Source organism: Dipodomys spectabilis, unplaced genomic scaffold, assembly GCF_019054845.1.
Source record: "Dipodomys spectabilis isolate Male_0828 unplaced genomic scaffold, ASM1905484v1 ptg000049l, whole genome shotgun sequence".
Taxonomy (NCBI): domain Eukaryota; kingdom Metazoa; phylum Chordata; class Mammalia; order Rodentia; family Heteromyidae; genus Dipodomys; species Dipodomys spectabilis.
The window spans coordinates 1204353-1225904 of NW_024870726.1; the positions used below are offsets into that span (position 1 = coordinate 1204353).

The window sequence follows — 21552 nt, forward strand, 5'->3', positions numbered from 1 at the left end:
GCCGAGGCCCTTCCCGTGGGGCACAGGCCCCCGGCGCCGGTCTCGGTCTCCCGCCCCGTCCCATGTTGGGAGTTTGGGGAGGAGCGATGGAAAGCCGGCCGGGCGGGCCAGGGGGCGTGGCCACGATAGGGGCACGACCAACGGGGCGGGACCCGGGCGGGCCACGCCCACTTCCCTCCGGGCTCGCTCGAGGCCGCCCCCTGCCGGCCGCGATGGGATCGGCGGTGCGGACGGGGCCCCGCGGAGGGCGCGCCAGGCCGAGGTCTTGTGCGGAGGGTGCTCCCTCCAAGGCGCCCCGCACCCCCGCCACCCTGCACGCCCCACGGGCTGCTTTTCCACGCGCGCGCTTGTGCCCCTCCTTCCCTCCTGGCTTTTGTGTTTTGGGAAGGAACATCCCCATTTGAAGGCGGCCCAATCGCCTCGAGGGCACCGCTCACCGCGTCTCCTTTCCGCCAGCCAATAGGCCCGCGAGGAGCTCGTTTTTTTAGGGAGGGCTCGGCTCCCCCGTTTGCACGCGGGGTGGGGTGCGGGCGCGGGCCGCACGCAGGGCCGCCTCTCCGCAGGGCTCCCGCACCCAGCTCTCCCCCAGCCCCGCGGCCCGGTGGCGCGTTTGCCCCGCCGCGTCTCGAGGTGGTGGACCGGGATTCCGATCTGCGGGTCAGGGGGCGCCGTCTCATTAAAGCCGGCCCGGCCCGGCCCGCGCCGCGCACATCCAACGGCCGTATTTTTCAATTAGAGCTGACGAATTCAATCAAAATTCCATAGATTAGGATGAAATGAGGCATGGGTCATTTACAGGGGAATTTAATTGCCGAGCCATTAGACAAATAGTATATTTGCCATTCCCGCGTTATCCATCATTTTCGACATCAATGCGGGGCCGCGTCTCCCGGCCCCGCGCGGCGGCGGCGCACGCGTCCTCCCGCGTCCCGGGATGATTTCTGCGGCGCCCGCCCGGGCCGCGGGGGATTGTAAATGTTCGATCCCGCGATCGACCTCCTGAGGCCTGCCCACCGCCTTTCCACGGGAACGCGCCGCCCGCCCCGTCCTTTTGTCTCCCGACGCTCCCGCCGGGGCCCCCCCGACCGCGCTCCGAGGCCGGTGCTGCGGGCGGAGGGGAGTTCAGCCCGGTCCCCGACCCGAGCGGGGCCCGCGGGGGGCGGGGAGAGGGCGCTCTCCGCCCCGGTGCCCGGGCCACCGGGTTCCCCCTCACCACCACCCTGCCCCACTCCCGGGCCTCCCGGCGCCCCGAGGCCCGGCCTTTGCGCGGTCACGGACCGCGTGCGGCAGCCGACGGGGCTGCAGGCCCCGCCGCCCCGGGCCCGGGGACTGCGGCGGAGGCGGCCCCGGCGCGGAGCTCCGACCGGAAGGCGCGGTGGAGGACGAAGGCTTCGGGACCAGGGCGCCTCAGCCCCGCGTCTCACCGCGGAGCCCCGGGGCCCGCGCGTGCCGCTCGGAGCCCGCGGCCGCGGCTTTAGGTCTGGACGGCGCGGGAACGGGGCCTGCAGTCTGCAGCAGACACGGAGAGGACGCGTGCGGGGCTCGGGCCCAGCCCGCGCGGGATCGCGGCGTCCCCGCGGCCGGGACCCGGGACCCCGCACGCGCCGGCCGGGACGCGGGTGCGCTCAAGCCCGCGCGCGCCGTCGACGCTTGGCCCGCGCTCTCCACCGTGTTCCTTGCACGACCCAGAAATGTATTGTTTGTCGTTATCGGCGTCAGTAAGCGCGGAGGGTGAGCGCCGCCCCGCGCCCTGGGCTGCCGCCGCGTGGACGTGGCGTTCGTTGGCACGCACAGGCCGGCGGGGCGCGCGGGTGGCCGCCGCGGGAGGGCGCGGGCGGCTCGCCATCCGGGCTCCAGTCTCTGCGTTCTGTTTACGCCCTGGCCGCTCCATTCTCCACTGCTCGCGGGAGTCACAGTTCTCGGGCGCTCAGCTCACCGGGCGCCTCGGACGGGCGCCGCCCGCTCCCCCGCGCGGCCGGCCCGCCCAGGCCCCGGCCCTGGCCCGAGACGCCCGCCCGGGGCGACACCTGCAGGCCGGCGCGGGAAGGGCTCCCGCCTCCTCCGCGGACTCGGGTCTCCTCACGCTTATCTTCAACCAAGTGGATAAAACTGAGGTGTGCGCGCGTGCGTCTCTGTGTGTGTGTACGTGCGTGTGCTGGTCCTGAGGCCGGAACTCCGGGCGCGCGTCCTTGAGCTTCTTTCAGGGCCGGCTTGAGCCAGGCTCCACTTCCAGTTGGATGGTACATTGGAGATGAGTCGCATGGACTTTTCTGCCCGGGCTGGCTTCGAACCCTGATCCTCAGACCTCAGCCTCCTGAATTAAATTACAGGTGTGAGCCACTAGTACTTAGATTATTATTATTATTAATAACAACAATAATTTGTTGTGCAGGTCCTGGGATTTAAACTCAGGGCCTGGGCACTGTCCCTAAGCTTCTTTTGCTCAAGATCCGTGCTCAAGCACTTGAGTCCCTTCTCCATTTCCAGCTTTTTCTTAGTAGTTTATTGGACGGAATTTTTCTGGCTTTGAAATATGATCCTCAGATCTCAGCCTCCTGAAAAGCTAGCATTACCTGTGAGCCACCAGTGCCAGACTTGAATGATTAATTTTGATAGAAAGAACTTAATAAATTCAAGAAAAATCCTGGGACTTTATTTTGATGCTGCCAAACTATGCTTAAATCCAAGAAATAAGATGTAGCATTAACCGTAGTGTATGGTTGAAACAATGGTGCTTCTCAAAATCCCTTCTGTAGAAAACTTTACTAAAGGAATAATTTATCCTTGAAATCATGAAACAAAAGATACAGTCCTTGGTTTATCCTTTCGTCTTGGGCAGTTCTTCAGAGCTCATGATTATAGTCCTAGACACTTTAGAGGCTGAGAATGGGAAGATCACAGTTTAAGGCCAGCCTGGGCAAGAAGTTGGTGAGACTTGATCTCAACCAATAAAACTGGTGTGTTGCTGAGCGATAGTGGCTCATGCCTGTAATTTTAGTTACCCAGGAGGCTGAGATCTGAGGATCACAGTCCATGAGACTCTTATTTCCAATTAATCACAGAACAAACTAGAACTGGTACTCTGGCTCAAGTGGTAGGGTGCTAGCTTTGAGTAAAAGGAGCTCAACACCCGGGCCCAGCGGGCCCAGCGTTCAAGCCCCAGGACCAGCAAAACAACAAAGCAACTCCTCCTCCCCCTAAAAAAACTGGCCTGTCATGGTGTCAGCCTGTTGGCCCAGCTGTGTGGGAAGTGAGGATAGGAGGACTGCTGTCCAGGCTTGCCTGGGCCAACGTGAAGCCCCATTAAAAAGATAACTACAGCAAAAAGGATATGGGGTGTGGCTTAAGTGGTAGAGTGCCTGCCCAGAAAGCAAAAGGTCTTGAGTTCAAACCTCAGTACCACCAAGAAAAACCACCAAAAAAAAGATGACAAGCACTAAACATCAGAAATGTAGTGTTTGTGTGTCTCCATGGGCACACAGGCGGCCAGGTGCTCTGGTAAACCAGCTCAACCCGAAGCCTGTATGTCACACCATTCTTCAGATCTGTTCAGGTTCCCCAGCCTGCCCTGTCAGGGTACGTCTGTTTCAGAGACTGGGAATTTGATGGTTATATACTGAGCTGAGCATTCTTCTTACACCTACAGAGCCAATGGCTCTGATTTTCTGCAAAACATGCCGAATCCATGATTATTGAGTAGCTTCACGTTAAATGGACAGATATGCTGCCAGCCAGGCCCTGTGCTCTATCCAGAATAGCGAACCTAATAGGTCACATGGTGCCCACCACATGCTGACTGGCCACGGGCGTGGTCTGTGGCCTCTGCTCTCAGAGCCAGGTGGACACTTCTTCCTGCCCCAGGATGGCTGCAGTAGCAGACGCCACCACGCCCCCCGCCCCCAGGGTCAGTGGAGACAGAATTCTCAGTCATGTGACAACTAATCAAAGACACTAGAGGAAAAGAAGAGCAAAGATGTGCCTTTGCTAGCTCCCCCCGCCCCACTTATTTTATTAGAAACAACAGGTAGAAGTGCCGCTTACTCTTTGTTTCCATATGAATTAGTATTGTTACTATAATCATTCTTGGGCTGGTACTAGAGATTGGGCTCAGGTCCTTATACTCTTTACCTGGCTCATTTGCTCAAAGCTGGTGTTCTACCACTTGAGCCACAGCTCTACTTCCAGCTTTTTGCTGGTTAATTGGAGATAAAAGTCTCTTGGATTTGTCTACCTGGGCTGGCTTTGAAACTGGATCCTCAGATCTCAGTTGCTTGAGTAGCTAGGATGTTAGATGTAGCCACTAGTGTCTGACCAGCAGAACATTTCTTTTTGTCACTGTTTTTTTGTTTGCAGATTGCTAGCAGTAATTACATTCTGCAAAACTCTGAGTGGATTGCATCTCGTTGGATTATTATCACCAAACAACCTATCCGCCATTTTGTTTCCTGTAGCCATGGCTACAATTCAGAAATGGCATCGACAAACTCCAGCCTCTAGGACCTGGGAGAGGTGCAGCTGTTTTTTTGGTCATTTCCTCTCGCAGCTGTGACCTCACACTCCGGGAGGTCATATATCTTGAGGGTGAGTTCACTGTCAAACCACCTTCAAACTACCCAAGCCCTGAGCCGTGAGCTGGTTTTTCCTGCATCATTCTTCACAACAGCTGAGAGGTGGAGCTCCCAGCCACCCCCCATGGCTAGATGGATGTGGTCTACGTGCTGGAATATAGTCAGCTTCCTGGCAGGCACTGGTGATCCTAGCCACTTCGGAGGCTGAGATCTGGAGGATATCAGTTTGAGGCCAAGCCTTGGCAGAAAAAAGTCTGTGAGAATCCATCTCCAAAATAAATGGCACAGAGCAGAGCTGGAGGCATGGCTCCAGTGGTGGCAGAGCGCCATCCAAGCCAGCAAGAGCTAGAGTGAGGCCCTGAGTCCAAATCCCAGTGGTGCCGGGGGGGGGGGGGGGGGGGGGGGAGGGGGGGGAATCCTGTCAAATCCCAGTGGTGGTGGGGGGATCCTGTCAAATCCCAGTGGTGTGTGGGGGGAGGATCCTGTCAAATCCCAGTGGTGCCAGAGGGGGGGGGGGGATCCTGTACATAGATTTTGAAGACATTATGGCCAGAAAACAAGCCAGCCACAACTGTGCCCCTTTGTTCTTTTGTGACTGGCTTAACTGGCAGACAGGGAATTATTTGATGGGCAGAAGTCTGCTTGCTTCTGTAATAAAAAAACCTTTTTGCCAGTCGTAGGGCTGGAACTCTGGGCCTGGGTGCCGTCCCCGAGCTCCCTTTTTGCAGTGCCACTTCTGGCTTTTTGGTGGTTCATTAGAGATAAACATTTCATGGTTTTTCATGCCTGGGTGCTTCAAGCCATGATCCTCAGAGTAGCTAGGACTACGGGCATATGTTGCCAGTGCCAGGTGTCCATTATCTTGAGCTGTCTGTCTGTCTGAGGTGTCATCCACAGAGGGCAGGCTGGGCAGTCTAGACAGAGCCGGAACCCGTGGATTCAGGTGGCTCCTGCCTGGGCCTCACATTTCTAGACGCGGGGTACAGAGCCCCAATGCTCCTCAGGCCAGCGTGGAACGGCTGTTCGCTTCTCTAAGTCTGCAGTCACCCCCTGGTGCCCATGGGGGGCAGTTCCAGGACCCTCAGGACACCAAACACTATAGGTGTTCAAGCAATGTCCTAGTGTTTGCCTGTGACCTTCACGTACACTGCCTAACACAGCATCAGTGCCACTGCTATGCCAATGAATGACAGGGAGGAAAAGTCTGTCCATGTTGGGAGGTAGGACTGCACCTCCAGCCGGCGCTGGAGGCTCACGCCAGTCATCCTAGCCACTCAGGAGGCTGAGACCTGAGGATTGTGGTTCAGAGCCAGCCTGGGCAGGAAAGTCTGGGAGATTCTTCTCTCCAATTAATCACCAGAAAACTGGAAGTGGCGCTGTGCCTCAAGTGGGAGAGCGCTCACCTTGAGCCAAGGACAGTGCCCAGGCCCAGAGTTCAAGCCCCACGACCAGGAAAAATAAAAAAGAAGACTACACTTCTGCAAGTGTTTCATTTTTTAATTTAATGTTTTAGAGATGGAGTCTAGTTCTGTAGCGGAGGTTGGTCCTCCTGCGCCAGCCTTCCAAGTGCTGGGGTGGCAGGTGTGTGCTGCCACGCCCAGCCTCCTGGTGCTTTTCCTCTGTGGTTGGTTGGCTCCGCAGGTGCAGAGTCACAGACGCGGGAGGTGACAATGCCCTGGCCGGTGGCTGTGTGGCCATGGTACCTCCTGAAGAGGGCAGCTGTGTGCAGTGCACCCTGTCTTCCTTCTTTTTCTCAAGTGCCCTGCTTTCTGGAAGTCAGTGCAAAATTCCACACGAACAAGCCGAGCTGTGTAGAATGGGGAGAGTGGCTGCCCCGCGCCTGGCCAGCTGCCCGCTCACCTGGTCAGGGGTCGGCTCCCTCCATGACTCGGACACACGGAGCTGAGCATAGGAGCTGAAAAGAACCTCAGTGATGGCGGGGACCAGGGCGCAGGTCCTCAGCATCGGGCTGAGGTTAGCTGGTTTGGGATTCAGGTGGAGGAGAGTGGGCCCAGGACACACAGAGGAGAACACCACCTCCACCGGGTCCCTGGCTCCGAGGACCTGGCTGCCTTCAGCAGAGCCCCACCCTTGTCCTCTGATGGCTGCCCTGCTGCCCACGGGAGGCTGGCATAGGCCTGAGCCCTCACAGTGTGTGTGCTGGGACCAGGGACTGAAACTTCCTCAGCTTTGTTGCTCATGGCTGGTGCTCTACCACTTGATCCTTGCCTCCAGCTCTGCTTTTGCTGGTTAATTGGAGATGGAGTCTCATGGACTTTTCTTCCTGGGTTGGCTTCAAATGGAAATCTGGATCTCAGATTCCTGAGTAGCCAGGATCAAAGACATGAGCCACTGGCTCTTTTTGCTCTTAAAAAATAAACTTTTAGGGGGCTGGGAAGGTGGCTCAGTGGTAGAGCACTTGCCTTGCATGCCTGAGGCCCTGGGTTTGAGTCCTCAGCACCACATAAGCAAAAAAGAAAAAAGCCAGAAGTGGCGCTGTGGCTCAAGTGGTAGAGCGCTAGCCTTGAGCTGAAGAGCTGAGGGACAGCGCCCAGGCCCAGAGTTCAGGCCCCATGACCGGACCCTCCCAAAAAAACTTTTAAACCATGGAGATGTTTGAACAAACATAAAAGATCAAGCAAAATTATAAGCTCCTAAATACTCACCACCAGCCAAGGCCACTCTCAATATTATTGTAAAATAAATTCCACGTATCCTGTGATTTTGCTGGAATGACTCCAGCATTTCCTTTAAAGGACGGGAGGTTGGCCCAAGTGGCAGAGTGCTAGCCTTGAGAGAACCAGCTAAACGTGAGCTTGAGGCCCTCCGTTCAAGTCTCAGTACCGGCACAGAAGAAAGAAAAACACAAAAGAAAGCAAAAACCAAAAGAGAGCTGGGGCACTGGTAGCTCAGGCCTGTAACCCTTGCTATTCAGAAGCCTGAGATCAGAAGATGACAGTTCAAACCCAGCCCAGCCAAGAAAGTCTGAGATTCTTATCTCCCATAAACTACCAAAAAGCCACAAGTGGAACTGTGGCTCAAGTGGTTGAACACTAGCTGTAGGCAAAAAAAAAGCCCAGGAACAGCACCCAGGCTCTGGGTTCAAGCCCTAAAACTGGCACAAAAAAAGGAAGAAAGGAAGGAAGGCAGGCAAGCAGGCTGATTTCCCATTATTGACCCAGTTTTGATTTGTAAAACAGATCCTATTTGGATATGCACTGTATTAAGCTACCATTATCTCTACTAGGTATTTTGCTTACTACATTCATATTATATAATTGGCGCATATAATATACATGCTAGATGTTATAGTTCAGATGTTTGCATCTTCATAACTTGTTTTGCTTTATTGTCTTATTTTTTGGATTTATGTTCACTTAGTAGAAATGAGAAAACATAAATCTCTTCACCACTTGGCAGGCTGCAGAAAGTAGACGACTACCGACCATAAGAAAGCATGCAACATTTCCTTTTGGCGCCAGGGATGGACCCTCGTCCACAACCGAGCTCCCATCTATCACAGCAAACATTTCATATCCTCAGCTTCCCCACTGCTACCAGCGTAAGTTTTCTGGAATAAAAGTCATCTGCCTTTCCTGGGAGCGTTTATTGATGTAGGGAGTGTCGAGCCGGTACAGGGGCCTGGGAGAGGCAAGGGCGAGCTCAGGACCCAGAGCTGGGAAGCAGAGCTTATCTGGGCCTCCAGGTGAACCAGGTGGGCTGTCTTTCTAGAAGCAGTGGTCCATGAAGACCCACCTCTGTCCTAAAGCAGACAGCACACATCTTCATCCTGAGGGGGTTATCCATTACTAGACTGGAAAGATGGGGGGGGGGGCAGGCCAGGGGCCCTGCAGGTCACAGTGTATCCCCAGGGAGCAGTCCTTTTCTGCTGTGGCTAGTGATAAACACTCTTCCCTCATTTAGGATCCACCATAATTCTATTTTTGCTGTTTTTCCTCAGTCCTGTTGGTGTCTGATTTATTCCATTTTATTTTCTGGCTTCACTGGGGTTTAAACTCAGGGCTTCATGTTCTTAGGCAGGTGCTCTCTCACTTGAGCCACGCTCTTGGCCTGTTTTCGCTTTAGTTATTTTTGGGACAGTGTTTCGTATTTTTGCCTGATTCAGTCTAAACCAGGATCCTCCTATTTGAAATTCCTGCGTAGCTGGGATGACAGGTATGAACTACTACCTCGGCTTTTTCTGTGGAGACAGGCATCTCAGCCTTCCGAGTGACCGGGGTTACAGGCATGAGCCACTGTGCTCTGCTACATTAAATTTTTTCAAGAAATTCACCATCGGATCGTTTCCCTTCTGAACTATTCTAATCTACTCACGTTTGCTTGACAAGATTAATTCCCTTCTTGCATCTCCTCAAGTATGCCCTGTTTCTCCTCCCCCTTTCCTTCCTCCTTTTGAACGTGGCCTTCTGGCTTGCTTAGTCCTTGAGCCACACTCGGCCCTTTTGCTTGTTCTTCCGATAGGGTCACTACCTCATGCCCAGTCTGGCCTTGGACTGCAATCCCACTTCTTCTGCCGCTCTACTTAGAAGCTGGGGTCACAGGGGTGTGTTACCACTCTGGGCCCCAAAGTCATTGTTTACGTGGCAGCAGGAGGGATCTTACAAAGCAGCAGTTGGCGGCCGTTCCTCCACAGAAGCATCGCCAATGACCAGAGGCACCTAGTGGCCTTCATGTCCCCTCTGTCTGAGCACTGACCTTGGCCATCTTTGAGCTCACCTCCTGCTGCGGCCCCACTCCATCTCTCCACCTTGTGCCACTCCGGTCCCCTGTTGTTCTACCTGTCAGTCAGGCTTGCCAAAAATCCCGTGAAACTGGGATCCTACGGGAGGACCAGCCCAGATCTGACCACTGAAGACTTATCTATGTGGGGGTGGGGAGGGCATTCCATCTAGGAACAGCATGGGCAAATGTCCTGGGGCTGAACAAGGTCTGCCATGTGCGTGGTCCCAGTAGCTGGAGGGGAAGCAGCAAGAGGGAGCTAGTGGGGGCTGGACAGAGAGGAGGGGCCTTGCTGAGGGCTTCAGCCTCTGCCTTAAGAACAATGGAAATGGGGGGGGGAGGCTGGGAAGGGATGTGAAGGGTAAACAAAGGAGGAGACTGCAATGCTTGATAAGAAATGTACACATTATCCTGCCCATGTAATTGTAACCCCTCTGTACCGTATGTTCACAAAAAAATAAAATTAAATTAAAACAAAACAAACAAACAAAAAGTCATGTGTCAGGCCTAAAAAACAAGTAGTCTAAATCAATGTGGACCCAAAATAAATCCTAGAGGAGTTTTTTGACAAAAAAAAAAAAAAGAACAATGGAAATGCCTTTCATCATTTTAAATAAAGATGACATAAAGGGAAGTTGTGCTTTTGAAATTATTTCTCTGCTTGAGTGCAAACAAGACGCTAGACTAGAGCTGAGGGAGTGTCACAGGCTCTTCTGGACAATGGGCTTAGGAAGCCTGAAGAGTCAGGATGGAGGTAGGCAGGGAGAAGACAGATTCTAGAAACATCTACAGATCCCCAGTCCTGGCCAGCACCGTCAGTGCTGGGAACAGAGATCTCGTTTCCCATTTTCTCATTTCCTCAGTGCAGAATAGGCCACGGGTCCCAATTCCACAGGATTTTAGCGGGAGAGTCCTGGGGTGGCTGTGGACAAAACCCAGGCTGCATGTCCCAGGGCACGGGCCGTGGGCAGGGGGAGGGAGGCTGGGAGGGTCCTCCAGCGAGCGGCCTCTGGTTCTGTCTCCATCTACACAGAGCCCGTGTGATTTCCCCTTCATTTTCTTTCCGCCGCCTCATTAGCGAGGCGCGCTAATGGCAGGACATGGGTTCCGTGGTGGCGCCGGGCGGCCAGGAGGCGGCCGGGGTGTTTCAGCTGTGTTGGCGTAGAAATAATGAAGGCAGCCAGCTGCCTGGCAAGCGCGAGGGCACGGCGCTGGGGGCTGCGGAGCCCCAGAGAGGTGGAACCGAGGAGAGACAGAAAATGAATTCCCACCGACAGGCAATAAGACGCTGTCACAGTCCGTGCCCCGGAGGCGGGATGCTGGGGTGAGCTCCTTCCGGGCGGGGGCACATCTGTCTGGCACACCCGCCCTGAAGCCATTCTGCATTTCCTCAGGAAATGACAGGGCCAGCCCAGGGTTGGCAAGGCGTGAGGCGCAGGGGGGCAGGATGCCCTCGGTGAAGCCAGGCTCACCTGTGGCCAGGGCAAGCGGGTCTTAATGCACAGAAAGCCCACACGAGCGGGCCGTGTGCACGGAAATACCCATGGTGGAGTGTGCAAAGAGCAAACAGGGAGCGTGGTGACACATGACGCACACCTGTAATCCCAGCACTCAGGAGCGGGAGGCAGGAGGGAGAAGAGCTCCAGGCCAGCCTGGGCTAGGTGGCAAACCCTGTGTGGAAATGCTGAACGAAAGAAAGAAGGAAAGAAAGAGAGAGAGAGAGAGAGAAAGGCAAAGTGGAGAAGAACTATGTAAGATAGCTTGAAACAACGACCCTTGGGGTGAACACGCAGGTGACATCAGCCGGGAGCTGAAGTGATCCTTGCTACAGAATGTCTTCTGTATACAGTTGTATACAACTTCGGCTTCAGCTTCTGGTTGGGAAGACTCAACTCCGTTCTGATTCTGATACGATTCTGATTCATGTTCACGGAGAAAACAGGCAGGGTGGGAGGCAGGGTCGGAGGTGGCTGCAGTCAGGGCTGGTGACCTCTGGGCAAAGATGGATAAGTGCGCTCTCTCTCTTCCTTCCCTCCCTTTCGGTGCTAAATGCAGGGGCTGGTGCTGTCCCTGAGCTTTCATGCTCGTGGCTGGAATGCTTCCTCTTGAGCCACAGCTCTGCTTCTGCCCTTCCCGCTGGTTGGCATTGCACATCAGAATCTCATGGACCTTCCTGTCTGGGCTGGCTTTGAACCTTGATCCTTAGATCTCGGCCTCCTGAGCAGCTAGGACGACAGGCGGGAGCCACTGGGTGCTTTCAAGGCGAGGTGGCCGTCGGCTTCCCGTGCTCTCTCTGGTGGTGGGCTTGTCCCATTCACCAGCCAGGCTGGCCCGCGGGGGTTGCGTGTGTGCGCGCATCCCCATTTTAACCCAGCAAGCAGTTCCTGAGAACGTGTGTTGAAGAGGTGAGCAGGCACTTCCGGTGCCCCTGGAAGAGGGCCCAGCTCAGCGGGGCTCTGGGCAGGTTTTTCCCGCCAGCCTGGGTGGGTCTGAGTGAAGAGTTGATGACACCAGTGGGTGCCCAGCAAGCGGGTGCGGCTCAGCGCTGCACCCCACACAAAAAGCAGGTCCAGGAAACAGCACAAGGTGGGGCGTCAGGGCTGGAGGGGCCTGGGGCCGGGACCTCACCAGAGGAATGCAAATAGAGTGTGCAGGGGTGAAGGGTGGGTGCTATGGACGGACAATTCCAGCCCTGAGTGTGTTTGTGTGTGGGGGGGGGGTCCCAAGTAAACATGCAGAGGCAGGGAGTGGTGCTTGGCCCGGGCAGGGCTCAGGGTCTCCCAGCCTTGTGGCGCCCACATTCTGGGGTAGGGAGAACGAACCAGAAATGTGCTCTTCAAAGATATGGAGGGCACACACGAAGAAGTGTTTCCCTGGAGAATCTGCATGGTTCATCACTGGCTCAATGACTCCCTCTTCCAGCCATGGAGGAAGAGATCAGACTGAGCAGGAAGCTGTGGATTCCAGCCGCGAGGTCAGCTGGTGGCAGGGCTGGACTCACTGTGGTGCTCCTCCCACCCCGAGACCGCACTGCCCAGGCCTGAACCTGTCTGTCCTGACAGCTTCTGGAATTGGACTCGGGGCCTCAGCCTCCGAGGCACACTAGTGGCCAGCTGGGCAGAAAGGCTTGGCACTGCCTGCAGGTGGCTTCCAAGCCTGACACTGTGCCGGCAGACTGTGAGCGGTGGAGCTGGTGATGGCTCCTTTGTCTGGGCTGGGGGAGCTGTGATTCATGTCACGGGCTCGCTGGGAGACCTTTTTTCTCAATACGTCTGAGCTCCAGGGGTGTCTCTCCACATCTGCTTGCAGATGGGCTGCTGTGTGCTGCGACGGTCCTGGTGGCTGGAGCTCCACTGGCTCTGGTGCCTGCAGCCTGTCTGGCTGCGTTTCGGGCTGGCCCCCCCAGGCGGCCGGGCCCGGCTTGTTCTTAGCCCCTCACCTCCTGTGTGGTTGAGCAAGCAGCCTGGGGGTCCCCAGTGGTTTTTTTCTCGTTGCTGGAGACTAGGTGGGAATGTCATAGGCATGTCTAATTGGGTTTGGAGGATTTTCCCTGGGTGTCGCTCCCCGCCTCGGCTCCTGGTCAGGCGCGAGGGCGCCCCTAGAGGTGGGGGGTGTCAGTGCGAGGCAGTCACTGTCCAGAGACAGAACCCAAGTCATTGCGATTACTTACATTCCCTCCACAAATTTCTACTAAAGGTGAGAAGGGCACAGTAGCCAATGATCTCTGGTGAAAGCCGGAAGATGTTAGGATGTCTCAAAGAATCACCGCAACCTTCAGGGGTCAATGTTCCGTGTGGCCTTGCTGTGACGCCCTCCTCCACTAATCCACTCACTTAGAGCTGCTGAAGCCCTAGAGGGCACTCTATGCCTTGTCCCTCATCTCAAGGTCCGGCAGACAGATACCAGGCCCCAGGGATGAGGCCCGTGGGGGGCCTCTATTAACGTGACACGGAGGTCACCCTAACGAAGGGCTGTTTCCAGTCACTACTTCAAGAGGCGAACTCTGTGTGTGTTTGTGTGCTGGAGCTGAGGCTTGAACTCAGGGCCTCACTCTCCCACTTGCTGGCTCATGGCAGGCACTCTACCACTTGAGACACAGCTCTACCTCCAACTTTTTGCTCATTTATCAGAGATAAAAGTCTGACAGACTTTCTTGTCTGGGTTGGCTTTAAGCCAAAATCCTCAGATCTCACCCTCCTGAGTAGCTAGGATTACAGGCCTGAGCCACTGGTGCCTGCCTCTTTTATATTCTTAAAAGAAACCACCTCTGATATATATTTTCCACTTGAACTCATCCTGTTGTGTGAAGCCTACCTCCCTCTCTGCTCTTCGTGTGCAGAGGTGGCTGAAATGTGCATCCTGGTGTAATGCCGACACAGAAGGGTGGACCAAGCCTGCTAGTAATGAGAATTTGGAGGTCATGCAGGAATAAAGGAGGTGACTCTTGGGGATGAAGAAGGCTGGTGTCTCCCCCTTTCTGGGGTGAAAGCGGGGTCCTTGTAGAGTGTCACGGAAGAGCCACGAGGGACACAGTCAGAAAAGAGTCATCGTGTTGGGCTGACATGAAATGCCTTGCCTTTTCTAGACATTTGACCCTGACTGCATTTGAGAGGAGCGTGTGACTCTCACTAGTTCAGACCATCTAGAACTCTGTTCCACCGGACAACAGCTTCTCAGAGCTTGTTCAAAACTTCCTATGTCAAGATTATTGGTTTTCTTGGGGGGAGGGGGAACACGACTGGTGTGTACTGGATGACAACGGCAGGTTTTAAAATTAAAACATTGAAGTTTTACCCCTAAGGGAATGGTTTTCTTTAACCAAATCTTTTTTTTTGGGGGGGGGGGAGGACGGAAACTTCTTAATCCAAGCAACATCTGGGGGACACATTTCTTCTAGAAACTTTTTCAGCCTTTCGGGTATATATTTTTTCTAATGGGAAATCCTTATTCTCCATCACGACTCTTTCAGGTTAGATCTGCCAGACGGGTGGAAAGGTAGCGAGCGAGGGGCTCAGAGTCAAGCTTGCAGCGGGGTTCCCCTGGCGGGGCAGGGGCAGGGCGGGGTCAGGGGTCAGGGCACCTGCCGCGCCCCCCCCCCCCCCACGGCAGTGCCAGTGAGGGCCGCGGCCGGGACTTGCACACGCGCGAAGTGGCGGTTTCCTTCCGGACCAAAGGCCGGGTGGGAGGCCCTGGGTTGCTTCCGGTGGTGGTGCGGCGGAAGTCACCCCACCCGAGGAGGGGAGGGTCTCCAGGCAGGAAGGGCACGCGCACGGGGCGCGGGGCCTCTCCAGCGGGCCCGCGGGCAGGGCGGGGTCTGGACGGCTGCCACGGCACCCGGGCCGGGCGCGCCCCCACGGCCGCCCAGGCCTCGGTCCTCAACGCGGGCGTCTGAGGACCAGCGGCCTGGGGGCCCGCGGGGAAAGTGTCCGAGCGCAGGGCCGCCCGCCCCCAGGGTCTGCCCCGGGGTGCCTGGACCCGAGCTCCGCGGGGAGCTGCCCGGCCCCCGGGGCGCGTGCTTACCTCAGGGAGGGCGTCGGGCCTCACGGCGCGACGGCAGGCTGAGCGGCGCCTGCGCCGTGCGCTGCGGCGCGGCCACGAGCGCGCAGGCGACCGTCCGCAGCGCGCGGGCCCGCGGCGCGAGGCCCCCCCCCTCGCCCCGCCCCCGCGTCATCGAGCGCGCGCACGTCGGCGCCGTGCCGCTGCGGGAGGCCCGCCAGGGCCCGTGGTGCGCGCGCGCCCGCCGCAGCGCGCACAGCCGCCGGCCGCGCGCACGCTCGTCGGGCCCGCGGGGCGCGCCGCACGCCGCGCTCAGCGCCGTCTCGCCTCGGTGGCTCCTCGCGTGCGCGCGCGTGTGCGCTCGTCGAGCCCGCGCCGCGCGGCCCCGTGCAGCGGCGTGTCCCCGCCCGCGCCGCCCGCGCCGCCCGCCGGAGGAGGGCGGTGTGAAGCCGGTCCCGGTCCCGGGCTGGGAAGCCGGCGAATTAGCCGTCCAAACTGGAGGCGGAGCTGTGGCCCAAGGGGTAGAGCGCCCAGCCTGGAGCAAAAAACAAAGTTGAGGGACGGCGCAGGCCCCGCGGTCAACCCAGGACCGGCGCCCCGGTGCCCCGGAACCGTCCTGCGGCCGCCACGTTGTCTGTCCGGAGGACACTGCCTGGGTTGGGGCGCGGGTGGGGGCTCGAGGTCTGGGCACTGCATCCGGGGTATCCTGCGTGTGTGTGTGTGTACGCGCGCGCGCGCGTGGGGGGGGGTCAGGCTCTTCTCAGGGGGCCTGCACTTCCCCCGGAAAAGGCTGGCTTCCGGGAAGCTGGCGGCGGCCTCCCCTGGCTCCAGCCGGGCCACCGGAGCTGGGGCCTGGTCCCGATCGGACGTCCAGCTGTCTCCCGGAGACCAGGGCTGGGTGTCCACCTGCCACCTGCGGGTCCACCACGGGATCCGAGGCTACCCTGAACCCCAGGCCCCGGCGTCTCCCCGGGAAACACGTCCTCGGCCGGTCCGGAGCCCAGCCAGCGCCACATCTGGCCCTGGAGGGTGGGGTGGGCCTCTTAGCCCGGCCCGTGGTGGGAGATCCAGCCCGCAGCCTGCGAGCCCGTGTGGAGGCCCCAGGCCCGCCAGGGACCGGCCTTGCGGGGTGCAGACCTCCGGCCCGCTCTCCTCCCCTCCTGCCCCTTCCAGAGTGGGCTCCTGGGTCTCCCTCGCCCGCCTGCCTCCTGCAGAGGAGTCTGTCTGCACCTGTGGGAAGCCATGCCGCTCCATCTCCCCTGTGTTTAACCACGGGGAGCCCAGGCCTTCCCCCACACTGCCCTTGGCCTGTCCTCTGTCCTCCTGTCTCTCATTGTTAGCGAAATGAGCTCCCTTCCCACAGCTTAGTCCACCCCTTCCCCTCTCCACAGTGGGGCATGCTCCCTTCCTAGGCAAATCCAGAACCATGTAGTAAAGGTAGTAAATAATCAGCCTCCAACCCCTCTACCTTGGGATGGCACTTCTCTGGAGCAGCTACCACCATAGAAGGCAGCAAGAGCCCCTTAGAGTGACCTTCAGGTCTGGGCAGCTGCAGAGCCCCTGATCTACTACATGGACAGCAGCCATCAATGCTAGTTCACCATGATGAAGCCCCTGGCCCACACATCCACACCGGGGTCTCCACCTCCTAGCCCCTTCCAGCCCCTCCTCAGCCTCCTAGGTTATATAGGTCACCCCAGACAATAGCCAGTGCTTCTTTTCATTCCTCCCTTGTGAGAAGGGGTCTTGCTGGTCCCCTTTCCCTCAGCAGTAAACCTTTCTTTGTTCTCTGTCTGGATGTCTGCGTGGTTCTCTGGCAAAGTCTAATTAATCTTAATTTGCTATTACTCATCCCCTGCCACAAGGACTCAGAGGGGACCCAGGGGAACTTCTGGCCTCCTTGGTGCTGTCTTTAGTTTGGGGGGCAGCACTGGTGCTCACTTGGCTTGCTTGCTTGGCTGGCATTCTACCAACTGATCCATTCCTCCAGTCTAGCATTTGCTAGTGATTTTGGCAATGGCATCTCTTGGGCTTCTCTGCTCTGGTTGGCCTCAAACCTTGATCCTCAGATCTCAGCCTTGTGAGTAGCTGCAATGGCAGGGGTGAGCAGCCAGCTCCAGGGGTGCCATCTCTTTAACCATCATGTAATGGCTTCCTTCTTTCATTCCCATGGTCATGGGTCTCTTGAGAAGCCAGGTGGTTTCTTGTTTGAGTGCTCATAAGCCCCTGATTTATCCACGGTTCCCCTCAGCGAGGCCCACACCACCCAGAAAGATCCCCTCCAGTGTGAACCAGCCAACCAAGTCTGCTTTAAAGCTAACAACGCCTCCCACTGCCTGCCCCTTTCCCAGGACACAGGGGAGGGCGTTAGGGAGGAGGGGAGGGCCTATGGTCTTCACCTGCCAAGGCTCCACTGAGGGCCTTTGCTCTACCTGGCCAGGTGTGGTTCCAAGCAGTCCACATGCCATGGTGTGTGTGTGTGCCTGCCTCTTGCACCTCCCTCTGCCTTTCCTACCTGTCCTTCTGCTTCCTCCCTCCGTCCTTCCTGCTGGTCCTTCTGCTTTCTCCTTCCGTCCTTGCTGATCCTTCTGCTTCTTCCCGCAGCCTTTCCAGGGCCCCAGGCGGAGCAGCCTCACCTCTGGGTTGCCCTGGCCTGTCTGGCAGTGTCCAGTCAGAACTCTTGGCACGCCATACACGCTTACATTGACACTTTTAATTCTCCTATTGCTTCTTGAGCATAGAAATGGAGGCTTTCCTGTGTCTGGTTCTTGGGGTCTAGAGCCATGCCTGTCTCAGTGTTGGTATTCCCCAAATGTGTGTTGAACGAATGAATTTCTCAGCATGTCCCCAGATTGCTATTGGGGCTCGGGATTGTATCAGGGACCATGGAGGTTACAGAGCTGGTGGCAGCAGCCGGACATCCTTTTCTGTTTCTTCTTAGAGCCCCTCCCCCCCCCTCCTTTACCTCTGCAGTATTTAGAGAAGCGGGGCGTCATGAGCAGAAGATCTTTACACACAAGTGCAGGGTGGCATGAGAGCCTCCCGGCCGGCCTCCAGCTAAGGGAGGACAGGAATCTTACGAGTGCTTCCATGTGCTTCCGCCTGGCTCTTTGGAAGGAACTTAAAACAGTGCAGCAGGAGGCTAAAAATCAAGGGATCCACCTCATTTTTACTGCTGAGCCTCAAAAACAATGACTAAACATTCCCCCTCCCTCTTCCTCCTCCTCCTCTTCCTCCTCCTCCTCTAGTTTTAGCAGCTCATTCTCCAAAGAGTTGCAGCCACATCTTCTTTTCCCTGTCCCCAGCCTGCCGTGCTCATGGTGGGCTGCTCAGCTGTCTTTCAAGACGGAAGCACTGGTCCATCCTCCTGATGGCTGAGATGCCCTTTTTATTCTTAGTGAAGACCACTGGCTAAACTTTCATGCTTTCTTACACTGAGAAATGGCTTTCATTGTAGAATTGCAGGCAGGAGGGAAAACCAACACAGTGCTTTGGCATTGATAAGGTTCTCTGGACACCCAGGCAAACAAAGGTGTGGCCAGATGCCAGTGGCTCACACCTATAATCCTAGCTACTCAGGAGGCTGAGAGCTGAGGATCAGTTTGAAGCCAACTCAGGCAGAAAAGTCCACGGGATTCTTAGTTCCAATTAATCAACAAAAAGCCAGAAGTGGAGCTTTGGCTCAAGGGGTAGAGAACCAGGCTTGAGCCTTGAGCCTTCCTCCAGAGATGCTGAGCTCCGAGACTCTTGCACGTGACCGTCTGGGCTGAGCCCCAAGACGCTTGCGCATGAATGCATACAGAGGCAATGGCCAACATGAATGGATAACACCTCCAGGAGAAGGGGAGACTGAGAGGGACATCTGTGTGAGGTTTCCAGCACCATGGGCTCGTTTGTGGAAATAATGACCACAATGTGTTTTCTGGTGGTGGATGGCTGCAGCAGATGAGGACACCTTGGGGAAATAGATCCCAGGATGCAAATGGAACTTTAGCAGAGACACAATAGAGGGAACAAGGTTTTGGAGGTCAGCTCTGCGGCTTGTCTGCATATCCTCTACTCAACATTTGACCTTCAGGAAGCGTCACTGGTGTTCCTGTCTCCAACAAGATAGAAGAGCCTATCCCATCTCTCTTTTCCCTTGGTTTCAATGCTTTTCAAAGTAGAGCCACATTTGCTCACAGAGAGCTGCACAGGGCTTGAGAGTGCACTTGAATGGAATTTGACAAAGAGTGCACGCGTGCACAGAGGGCTGGCATGCATCACGCAGTCCGGTGGGTTAGGGTGGAGCTCTAAAGTGTCTCCCTCTCACTACCCAGCCCTCCACTCACTGCCACCCGGCCCTCACCACACGCAACCGCCGTTCTGCTTTCCCTCCCGAGTGTAGTATTGTCTTTCCTGCAGTTCTCTAAGCTTCTGTGCCAGGCTTCTTTTGCTCAACATGTTTTGATATTCATCCCCACTGCTATGAGTGTGGGAGAAGTCATTCTTGTTTGCACTGCCGAGTCACACTCAACTGCATCGACACACCCTACGAGGAAATCCAGGCTCCACTAGTCACGCACACCTGCAATCCTAGCTCCTCAGGAGGCTGAGATCCGAGGATTGCGGTCGGAAGCCAGCTTGGGCAGGAAGCTCAGGGAGACTCTTATCTCCAAGTAAACAGCAAAAACCCAGTGTGGAGCTGTGGCTCAAGTGGTAAAATGCCAGCCGCAAGTGAAAAAGCCAAGTGAGTGTGCAAGGCTCTGAGCTGAAGCCCCAGCACTACTGATAGATAGCACGGAGGTTGGAGTGTCCTGCTTTTTGTATTGAACTCAGGGCCTGGGTGTTGTCCCTGAGATTTTTTGCCCAAGTATCACTCTGCACTTGAGCCGCAGCTCAGATCACTTCTGGCTTTTTGGTGTTTAATTGGAGATAAGGATCTCATGGACTCTTCTGCCTAGGTTGGCTTGAACTGTGATCCTCAGATCACAGTTTCCCGAATAGCTAATATTACAGGCATGAGCACTGGTACCCGGCTGAGTGTTTTGCACATTGACTCTCCAAATGGAGCTTCCAAAATTGTTTGTTTGTTTTTTCATTAGTCTTCCTGTGCAGCCCTAGGTAGAATCCTAAGAGTGGAATTACAGGAAGTTACATCCGGGGCCTCATGCATTAACAAGTACTCTACCACTACGCCACATTCCCTGCCCTCACACCTCTTTCTTTAATGTTTTCTCATAGACTTTAAACATCTGCTGTGCTAGACATGCTTTCCTCCTGCCTACCTGGAAAGTAAGTCAGGTTCTTATCTGGGATGGGGTGGGAGTGGCTGTGTTCTGGGTTATGCAACACTGCTTGTGAGCCTGGCACATCAGAAGGCTGCTGGGGTTGGTGTCAAGAGTCTCAATAGTTACTGATGCTTATATCCTGAGCAGAGGGCAGAGGGCAAGTTATCTATTTATTTTTTTTGCTTCAGAAAAAAATCAACATAGGGCTAGGAATGTGGCTCAGTGGAAGAGTGCTTGCCTAGCATGCAAGAAGTCCTGGGTTCGATTCCTCCGTACCACATACACAGAAAAAGCTGGAAGTGGCACTGTGGCTCAAGTGGTAGAGTGTTAGCCTTCAGCAAAAGAAGCTCAGGGACAATGCCCAGGCCCTGAGTCCAAGCCCCAGAATTAGCAGGAAAAAAAAAGTCAACATGGTTTTCAATACCCATACATATTCACTCACAGAGCCAACCAACTATGGGTTGGAAATAATTGAAAAAAATATTTGTACAAATTTGTATAGACTTTCCCTTCGTCATTCCCTAAACATCTTAGCAAATGACTCTGACATAACACTTGCATTGCATTAGGCATTGTAAGTCATCTTGAGGGATTTAAAGCAGGCCAGGAGATGTGCGCCAGCCACGTGTATGTACTGTGCCATTTGGACCGGGACCTTGAGCTCTGCAGGGTTCTGCAGAGCTTGGGGGTTCTGCAGCCAAACCTCCACTCCCACTCATTTCTCTCAGGGCTTCAACCTGCTGGGTCAGAACTAGAAAAGAATTGTCTAATGATTTTCCTCTGTGACTTTTCTGTCTCAAAAATAATTAGCTGCATTCATGGTTCCAACTGGTTGGATTGAATTCCTGGTTCCTTTTGGTTGAATTGACATCTTGGGACAAAAACGCGAACGTGCGCACTTTGTATTCAACATGTTTCCAGAAGGAAGCAAGTTATCTTGACTTTTGCTTGAATCATGACAGCCCTAGAATTGGAGCTCAACAAATTCTCTTCTCGTTTTAATTATCTCAGAATGTAAAAAGGAAAAGGTCAAAGACAGGGATCTGGTAATAAATAGGGCGAGGCTGGCATGCAGGCTGCTAATGTGCGCATGGTAACTTTACTGGAAATTTTCTCTCTTTTTTTGGGAGGGAAAAAAATCTCTTCAAAAAGCTCCTAGATTAAAGCACTGATAGCCCTTTTTGTGTGTTGAATTCTGAATTCTGAAGCTTGCTGGTTAGAAGGAGGCACAGATAATTTTTTTGTAATCCCAGGAACTCTGAGACTCAAAGGTTTTAAAGTCCTTTCGCCCATGGAGAATTGCCAAACTAAAGGGGGCAGGTGCAGAGTTGGGTCCCTCGGTGTAGAGACCATTGTCATCAGAGTAAGAAAATGAAATGGCTCTGTATGTAGGTCAGCGACCCCCTCTCTACTGGGAGGTAAAAAAAATTAAGGATGACCTAAAATCGACTATGTATAAAAAGATTCCGGAGAAGGTA

At 55.4% G+C, this 21552-nt stretch overlaps 1 protein-coding gene across 1 annotated transcript in view; it reads right to left on the reverse strand.

Annotated features, from left to right (window-relative positions):
• Positions 1-484: 484 nt before the first annotated feature.
• The window catches only part of Asb18 (ankyrin repeat and SOCS box containing 18), a 58785-nt gene continuing 37717 nt past the window's right edge, over positions 485-21552 (reverse strand). Inside the window, 6 exon segments of the mRNA XM_042678817.1 lie at positions 485-651; positions 1425-1509; positions 6429-6547; positions 10580-10780; positions 12748-12906; positions 14853-15270. Coding sequence (XP_042534751.1) covers positions 485-651; positions 1425-1509; positions 6429-6547; positions 10580-10780; positions 12748-12906; positions 14853-15270 — 1149 coding nt within the window.